A 9,561-nucleotide genomic window follows, 5' to 3' on the forward strand; every position below is an offset into this window, starting at 1 on the left:
CTCATCCGAGCTCTTGCAAACTTGCCTCCCAGGAGCCAGTGTTTCGGAGCGGTCCGCGATGGACTCTGAGGCTGTAACGCTTGTCTGAAACTTTCCTGGAAGGCACTTGGCTTTTTTTCCCCTCCCCCCCTTGCTTGGAAAGCACCTCTGCCCTCCAGAGATGGGGATCTCCTTGCTGGATAGCTGCCCTGGTTCCCTGCGGTGGGGAGACCAATGCTAAATGTCAGGTTTGGATGCGGTGGTTGTGCTTTCAGGTAAGGACGCTATTCTTTGGGGTAAAACCTTGTACTGTTCATGGCTTTAAAATATGGCAGCGGTTTGAATGTTTGGCCACGTAAAGCTGCGTGCAGCGGACGTGGGTAAAACAGGTTGGATGTGAGTCCCTGTGAGCCTTTATAGATCCATTGTTCTGTCTTGATCGGCACTGATTGCGGTTATTAGTGGGAGCATAAATTCAGCCATTCATCCCTGTTCGCTTCCACACTACGCTGCCTGTCGGTTTGTTCACAAGCCTTGAACGTCTTCCCAGATCTGAAGGAGCTGACTAGCATTTTCCACTTTTGCAAGCAAGAGGAATTGGAGAAGGGAGGACGCTTACACCTTTACTTTCTGTGTAAAAGGACTCTGAACTTACTGTGAACCTGGGCCAGTAATTAGCTGAGTAAGGAGGGAGATGGCGTATGCGTACGGATAACGCTGGCGAGGAGGAAAGCCGCGGTCTGTGCTCGTTTCGTGCAGTGGTTCCTACCAAACTGCAAAAGCTGCGCTGGATTTTCAGGGGGAGAGACTCGAGTGGAGTTTGAGGCAGCGTGATTAGAGAAGAGTGTTTGCGTATTGCTCAAGGAAAGGGGCCGCTGAATTGTTGCAGCATGTAACTAGAGTCTTGTTTTACCGAGTAAACAATGCTGGTAAGGAAAAAATCTTGTAAGATCCCGCTGAGGAGTGTAAGGCCATGGAAGGGGGTTGCTCGGACACTGAACAATAGGCTCATCCAGCTCCTTTGTGCATCATGGCACCAGCCTGACTTTTATCTGCTTGCTGCTGTGGGCAGGGTGTTCCTCTGCCTGTGAAATTTTGATTTGGGGTGTTGTCTGCCCTTGATGCCGAACTCCAAGGTCAGTTTTCTAATTGCAGGGTAGCAGGGAAGTGGCACACGCGCTCCCGGGACCCGTCGCAAGCGTTAACCTGTCAGTCCCTCCGGGACCCCACCCAGCTCCCGGCATCGCACGCTTTTAGCTTGTAACAACGCACGTTTCGCAGGGTTTTGCAACTCTCCAACTTTTCCCCGTGCTCTGACTGGGTCTTGCCTAAAGAAGCATTTCGGATGGTGTCATTGGGATTAATGCTGAGGGACTATTCTCTAGATTTGAGTATTATGCACGCAGAACACGGCTCTTTTGTGGGTTTACACAGCTCTAATCCCCTCCCCCAGTAAACATGGCATTGAACCAGTACTTGTAGAAGGCTTTGAAAAAAGTTCATGGCTTGCCAGTGAGCGTGCAGCCTTACCGAGGAAGCTGATGGGGCCTGTCGCAGCTGTGGAATCTTTATTTGCAACAAAATAAGGTCGGTCTCCATAATTTAGTGGCAATTTTAAAGCTAGTCTTATCTGGATTTCATTTGTCTTGGTGTCAGCTCAAAAATTACTGGGAATAAGAGCTAGATCCATCAACACGTTATTTCACTGTAGTATTTTAATGTTTCTTAAAAATTAAAGCGCGGCGTGAGCTGTCTTTGTGCTACGCTGTGCCCAGGCAGGCAAGTTTCCGGGCGTCCACATGTGTAACCTTAAAAAGGTGAAGCCTTACCTAACTTCAGCAGCAATTTCCTTTCTGATTGGGGATTAAAGCTTTCAAAAGTGTTTAGAGAAAACTGTTTTGCATAAGAGTGGCCTAGCCTTGGATCTGGTGCCTCCCCAGATACACCCTGTGCAGGTGGTCATCTACCTGCCTGTGATTCACAGCGGTTGGGTTCCTCCCGTTCCTAGGTTTTCCTCCCTCCCTCGTTCTTCCGTCGCTTTCCCCTGTTGAAGCCCAAATCCTCCCCCGTTACCTGCCAAGCTGCCGCATGGTATCTCTGCAGAACCCGCTCGGTTGCTTTCATCCCCTGCACTGCGTTCGGACCACACGATCCCAAGCCATAGAGCTGCTCAGGGGAGTCCACAAACATCCCGTGACCTGAAAAGAGAGGAAAGATGGACTTGTTATATAGCGCTAGCCCACGACTCCATCCCCTGGGGCAGGCTGATTCCTCCTCTGCCTCCTTTTCCTTTTTTCCCCACCAATATTTGTGGAAAATAATATTTCCCTCTTCGGATTTTGAAGTAGTTCATTGGTACGGCTTTCTCGCCTCGTGGTAAAGGCAGCCAGATGCCAAAGCAGGCCAATACAGAGCCCATGAGGCAACGGAGATCAAAAGTTCAGCTGCAGGTACGACAGGGTTTCCTGGCTCACCCATCTTGTTCACGCAGCTCAGCGTGCGTGCGTGGGTGCGGTGCAGGTGATAATAAGCTGACCTGCCTGCAACGATCTCGCCTCCCTGTTACTAACAGCAGCGTTGCTGCTATGCCGAGAGCTCCTGCTGAAGCGTCCCGGAAAACAGAGCCGTTGCTGCCTGGAGAGCGGAGGACCCGGCAGCTAATTAGGGCCCCTGAGCTGCGTTTTGGTTTCAGGGGTGATTAAAGTGAACCGTGAGTCAGGCACTTTGGTTTTTCTCCCCGTCTGAAGAGGACGGCACCCTTGCTGCGTGGTCCGCTGTAAGCTCTCTCTGAAGCGAGGATGGCGGTTGAGCTCATGTGAGGACAGGGAGAACCAGTGACTTCATGTGCAGAACACAGCAGGGTAAGGAAAAACTGTGTCACTTTTCAGCACCTCGGTGCCGCGAGGAAGGAGGCTCCAAACTGGGTTTGCCCGTCCCAGCGGGGACCGCAGCCAGCCCTGACTTGAGATTTCCAAGCTCTTGGTTAGGAAAGGAACACGAACATCTGCTGCGGGGTGTAATGCTCGGGCTGCTTCTCATCCCCTGGGTTTGTTCACGGTGCTGTATTTTTTTTCATGTTTTCATTTTTTTCCGTGGCCAAGTAACACAAGCGTCAATTACCGGGTTTAAATTCTAATTCTGTAAGGTAAAACATCCTTCAGCTTAACCTGCTGCTTCATGTTTGGCGGTCCACAGGACAGGAAGTTAATTACCAGAGAGGTATACGGGCTTTCAAAATTAAGACTTAACGTTACGATGCAGACGTGTGGCTTGTCTGGTCTTGCTCCCAGCAGCGCCCAGTGCATCAAAGAAATGTGAAAAGTCCTCCTTGAGACCTAAATGTCTTTTCCTATCCAGTTTTTCCACGGAGTTCAATGGGTTTTGAATTGCAGGCTTGTTCCAGAGCTGGAAGGGAAGAAGGGAGTTGCCCAGGTGACTTTACCGGTTGATACTCTGGGTGCTGACCCGCACGCTGCTGTGTAGCCTGGAAGCGCTGCGGGGGTCGCAGGGGATCCAGCTCTTGCAGAGATCCAGCCCCGCGGTCGTATGTGCTGACTTCTTGCTGCTGTTTGCTTTTCTGGGCTGAGGAGTTTGTTTCTGCCCAGCTCTATGTGCTCTTTGCCCCTTGGCAAGGTTTGGGAAGTACTCACCTGTGTTGGAAGGGTTGCTGTGCGTGGAGCAGTGTTCGGAAGCAGCTGTGCATCACGTTAGCCTTTAAGCAATAAAAGTACCCAGGAAGGATGAGCTATCTGTGGTGGCTGAACCAGAAGCAGCGCTCCTGGGGACTGCAACAGCTGCAGAGGCTCATAGCCTTCATCAGAGCGTTGTTTAGTGATTGACTGATAAACATTCTTTGCTGCTGCTTTGTGTTTGCATTTCTGAAGCAGGACATCTGGGACAAGGAAAACAGTTTTGTCTGTCATCCCCATGAAGCTGCGTGGGCTGGAGAGGGAGAATCTCTTATCAGATCTGGCAAACCTTCTCTCCTCCCGTGATCAGTCAAGGTTTTGCTGCGTCCTCAGCGTGGCTTTGAGAATAGATGAGGACTCGGCCTGTGAGATGTGTGGTTCTGTTTTGAGTACAGAAGCGGTTTTCTGTTGCTCGTGTGGTTGTTTCTGCATGTTTCAAACTCCTCCCCACCTTCATCTGCGGCAAAGGCTCTATCCTAATGCTCAGCATCTCCCCGGCTCATACTAGCTGCGTGTGTGGGCCCAACAAGCTAACGATACTCTCGTCCCTCTCTAGGACAGCAGCGATGAAGCACTGTTTTTACAATGAGACTGTGGGGTTCTTCTACAACAACAGCCGCAAAGAGCTGACCACGTACTGGAGGACAAAGGATGTCCTGGTCGTCGCCCTGGGCCTGACGGTGAGTGTCATCGTGCTCCTGACCAACCTGCTGGTCATCACCGCTATCATCATCAACCGGCGTTTCCACTACCCCATCTACTACCTGCTGGGGAACCTGGCAGCTGCCGACCTCTTTGCAGGCATCGCGTACATGTTCCTCATGTTCCACACGGGGCCCAGGACAGCGGAGCTCTCCCTGAAGACCTGGTTCATCCGCCAGAGCCTGCTGGACACCAGCTTGACAGCCTCCGTGGTGAACCTGCTGGCAATCGCTGTAGAAAGGCACCAGACTGTGTTCACCATGCAGTTACACAGCAATATGTCCAACCAGCGTGTGATGATCCTGATCTTCTGTATTTGGGTCACGGCCCTGCTCCTGGGGCTCATCCCGTCCTACGGCTGGCACTGCCTCTGTGCCCTGGAGAAGTGCTCCAGCATGGCACCGCTCTACAGCAGGAGCTACCTGACCTTCTGGGCCATCTCCAACCTTGTCATCTTCCTGATCATGGTGGTTGTGTACACGCACATCTTCATCTACGTCAAACGGAAGATGACACGGATGTCCAAGCACACTAGTTTCCACCCCCGCTACAAGGAGACCATGATCAGCCTTGTCAAGACGGTCACCATTATCCTAAGTAAGTCCCCTTGCTGTAGTCAATCGAAGCGATGCTTTGATCCTTCATCCTGGGTTGTGCGGGGCTGGAGAGGTGACCGTGCTCGGGACAACGGGGAGGACTGGGAAGTGACGTTCTGCTTCCCTGGTCCGTGAAGCTGCTGGGGTGATGGTTCGGTGTGGCTGCTGAGGAACTCATCGGTTTTCAAGACTCTGCATGAACTGTGTGAGCTGTAATGGGAGGAACCTGGCAGACAGAGGGGAGGGCAAGCTCCGGAATCTCGTCCCCTCTGTCACGGCTGCTCCTCTGGTTAGCAGGGACAAGAGGGACTGCTACTGATGTGACTTGGTATTATCTGACTACTCTAAGTGCAGGCGCTTTGGGCAAGCGAGAGGCTGTGTTATGTGCTCTAGTATGCTTCCTCCATAGAAGAGCAGCATGGAATTAGGAGCTATAATCAGGCCTTAATCAAGAAGCAGCACTTGGTGCATCCTTTCTGAAAGGATGGAGGGAGGTTTGGGGCAGATATTAAAGGTGATGGGGAAAGAACGAGGGAGTCGCATCCAAATTCCTTACTGCTTACTGGAACAAAGCGCTGAACTCTGTTCAGATTTTTTTTGAGCAGGTTAGTACCAGGTCTCAATCTGCTTGGGTAAATATATCCTTGGGAGCTCTCAACTCTCAGTTTGAGCTGCTCTCTGTGAGCACGGGATCTCCAGCAGAGCGCTAACTGCCTGTCTGTCTGTCTGCATCTGCAGTGCAAATAGGAGCAGATCAGTAACTGGAAGTGGTTGGCGCTGAGGCTCTGCCTCTCCAGGACATTTAACTTTATTCCGATACGTGCTGGGCATCTAACAGCAGAGGCTGGTGCATGCATTGTGCTTTCAACAGCCTTTCGCTCCGTGATTTCTTTAATCTGCTTTCATCTCGGGCTTTAATGGTCTAACAGCCTTTCTTTAAAGTGAAACAAATCCATGCGCTCAGATCTTCCGCAGCCCAGCTCGACTCTGGGCTTACGGTCGCAACCCTTTCCTTGCAAATCTTTCCTGATAAGCGCAGAATTTGCTCCGTCAGGGAAACCTTGTAGCTGCAAACAAAAACTACTCCCTTGCAAACTCCAGCTGGCAGAGCAGGCTCGGCAGGGGAGGGGAGCAGGGGGGGCTGCTTGGTGTGTCCCTGCTCGGGAGCAGGCTGGCTTCCCGGGTCCTGTTGCAACTTGTGAGCGTTGAAACTGGGGGTTTCTGCCTGTTCCTGCCTCTCCTGTCCTGTCGTCTTCCCTGCCCCGCAATCCCTCCCTCTCTTGTGCGCAGCTGGGAGCTCATGACTGCCTTGGAGCTGATCAGATGCAGCACAGAGGGTCAGCAGGGCTGAAGAAGGATTTACTTTGTGTGTTTTGCACAGCCCGCAGTGGAGAGAAGTTTTGTTCCCCCTTTCCTTCCTGAACAGTGTTGGAGGGTCACCCCGTGGTCACCCCCTTCATTTTATAGCACTTCACAAGAGCAATTGGAAGAGGGTCGGCAGGATGGGGATGCTGGCCAAGAAGGAAAATACAATTTCCAAGAAGGAAAATAGAGTTCACGCTTGGTGCATCACCTTGTTCTGGGAGATCCCTTTCCTCTTGCTGTCCCCGCTCCCGGCTTGGCCTGCCTGCCTTTTGTCTTCTGCACTGAGTGAGGAAAAAGCTTGGGTCAGAGGAGGCTCGGAAGAGCTGCTGTGGTTTCACAGGGAATTGGGACTGGTGTCTGAGGACGGACAGAGAAGGGAGGAACCTAATGTGGGAAGCTGAGGGAGACTCGGGGGTTCATCGGCCTTTGGGACTCTTGTAACCCAAGGGTTTTTTCCCTTCCTCTGCGGGACAGTGTCGGAGAGAAGCAGCAGACGGTTCTGTACAGGTCCCTTGCACAGGAGGGAACAAGGGAGGGCATTGCCCAACTTGGGGGAAAATACCTTTCCGTTCGGACTCAGCGTACAGAAAGTTGGGACTGCAGAGGGTTTTTTCTCTCCCTGTGAAAGCCCTGGTGTAATTCCTTCTCCACCCTCGTTCCCCAGCCTTCTGCAAACTTGGACTCTGCACAGAGGAATGCTTTGCGCCTTATGCATCAGAGGGCGTAGCCGCTGGTGAGGGCGCGGTAGGAGCTGTCTGTGTGTGCCACTTCCTTGCAAGGCGAGGTAGCCGTGGCTGGTAATCCTGCAGGTCCTGGGCATTAAGAACAGGTCTCGGAGCTGACCTGGAAACCAATGATAAGTCCAAGGTACATCTGGAAACTAGCAACAAATTTTCCCACAGGCCAGCTGAGCGACACAGGGTGTCATGGTGACCAAACCACAGGGCAGAGCCATTAATGACGATGCTGTGTTAGATTATTAGGAGTTCAGGCTTCTTTCTGAATACTTTAGCTTCCATTAAGGAGCAAGGACATCACTGGATTTGCAGGCAAAGGCCCAAAACTTTTTGGGTACCTCTTTTTGTTTTTCGCCTCTCACCTTCAATATTCCTCTGGCTTTACTTAGTGCTGCTGGGAGCCAGTCTCCAGAGAATCTGGCTTGCCTTGTGGGTGCTGAAAACCCGGCTAAAAAAAAGTTACATGACTAAACGAGGAGGTTCCTTTCCTGCAGGCTCACTCGAGACAGAAGTATTGGACCTTCCTTCGTGACAGCCAGGAATCTCTCTTATATATTTGCGAAATTTAAAGGGGGCAAAGTCATGTCTGAAAGCGCAGGGAAAGCTGCCTGGCCCAGATGCGGTGGCTGCTGTGCTGACCTTCTGGGAGCATGATTTGCTTAACTAAAAAGGGTTACGGTGGCCTGAAGTCAGCAGGGAACACTCCCAGAAACCCCGCAGATCCCACCCGTGTGTTCCTTTTGACTTTTCACTAGCGCAGCGTTTCACTCGGGGACAGCTTTAAATTCAGCCTCTCGGTTTTGGTGCGGCTCCTCTGGCTGTTGTTCTTTCCTGACAGATGTTTTTCAGTAAAGGGTGTAGCTGCAAAGTTTCCACCGAGTCTTGTTCTCTTCCACCCTTTCCCAGAAGGCACAGCAGGGTGCAGCTCCTGTGCTTTAAGATACAACCTTATGCGTGACCTCCAGGAGCACCGATGGGCGAGTGCTCCATTTACGTCAGCCTTAGAATCATGACTGTAAAAAGGGTTTTAAGGAGCCGCGAGCACCTCCCACTCCGTCACGCGAACAGCAATTATCCCATTTGCCAAAGAGCTTTGCAGGTGGTGGCAAGAGCATGGTATCAGCCCGTCTGAATCAGCGGTGGAGTCTGCCCAGCTCGGTCCTGGCGTTGGCCAGCCCGTCGCTGGGCTATTTCCTACTCGGCGTATAGAGAGCCTCTGTTGGACTGCCCGAAGCGTTGGCCAGGACTCTTCTCAACTCGTACTGTTACTAAAATGCTCATAAACTGTATGGACAGTGGGGGTTATTTCATTCGAGATGTGTTACTCTGACTCTTCCCTAATCTTATGGCTTGTTCCCCTTTTTGGAGGGAGTGGCAGGTAAATAGGAGATACGGACACTTGATCTTCGCCCTGTAAATGCAACGATGGGGATGGGGGGAGGTAAGTGAAAGCACTCGAAGTGTTGTTCTGAGTGAGCGGAGGGGGGGAAAAAACAGTGCCTCCATTTTTGGTATTTGCTGGTTGAATCCTTGGTCTTCCTCCAAAGCAAAAACACGGAGTGAAACTAGTTCCTCCCCCCCATAACTCTTTTCGCAAGGTAAAACACCAGTGATTCCATTGAGCATCTCTGTGGTGAGTGACTGGGCAGGGCTGGGAACCTGCTTTTTCTCTAACAGGGGTTCTTCTCTCCCCAGGTGCTTTTGTCATCTGCTGGACTCCGGGACAAGTTGTGCTCCTCCTGGATGGCTTGGGCTGCAAGAGCTGCAATGTTCTAGCGGTGGAGAAATACGTCCTTTTGCTGGCAGAGATCAATTCGTTGATAAACGCTATTGTCTACTCTTACAGGGACAACGAGATGCGTAGCACCTTCCGGAGGATCCTCTGCTTTGTCTGTTATAGGAATTCCAAATACACCCCCACGGTGGTGAAGTTGAACACCACGGACCGCAGGACACTTTCTCAGAACGGGCACTTTACTGTGGATTCCTCTATTTAGCTCTGGCTCAGCGAGGCAAGCACGGTGCTGACCAGCAGCCGCTTTCTGAGCGAAAGAGCAGCGGCGAAGAGCGACCTGCTTCTAAAGCAGTAGGGACTTCTTTTATGTGCTGAAGCGTAAATATTTCTATAGAATACTTGTCATCGATAAAGGACAAGATGCTTTTAAGGAACTGCTGGATGGTGCGTTATTTAGGACAAACATACTTCGAGTAGTATTCTTATTAAAGACTGCTGTTTCTAATGCAAAGTTGATTTAATTTAGCAGCATCTAGAAAGATGCGACGCGCAACAGGAATCTCGCGCGATCTCTCAACGAGCAAAGTATTTTCCTGGTACTTCAGCATTACTGCCTTCAGAAAGAGTCGTTCCAGTGGTAGCGTACTCCAAAGAGCCAAAGCTCTTCAGCTTTACGCGTTGCTTCCTAAACAGAGCTGCTTAGTGTTTCCCCAGAGAGCCTTATTCGGGTTGAGTTCCACCCGCTTCAGAAATCATGT

General features: G+C 51.3%; 1 protein-coding gene across 1 annotated transcript; it reads left to right on the forward strand.

Annotated features, from left to right (window-relative positions):
• Window positions 1-4,234: 4,234 nt before the first annotated feature.
• LPAR2 (lysophosphatidic acid receptor 2) lies at window positions 4,235-9,065 on the forward strand (the record flags this gene model as incomplete). The annotated part of the gene is made up of 2 exons (XM_082334145.1): window positions 4,235-4,967; window positions 8,764-9,065. The coding sequence occupies 2 exons, from the start codon at window positions 4,235-4,237 to the stop codon at window positions 9,063-9,065; spliced, it is 1,035 nt and encodes a 344-aa protein (XP_082190271.1).
• Between the last annotated feature and the right edge of the window lie 496 nt (window positions 9,066-9,561).

This window comes from Platalea leucorodia, assembly GCF_965183815.1.
Source record: "Platalea leucorodia genome assembly, chromosome: 29".
In the NCBI taxonomy this organism is placed as follows: Eukaryota; Metazoa; Chordata; class Aves; order Pelecaniformes; family Threskiornithidae; genus Platalea; species Platalea leucorodia.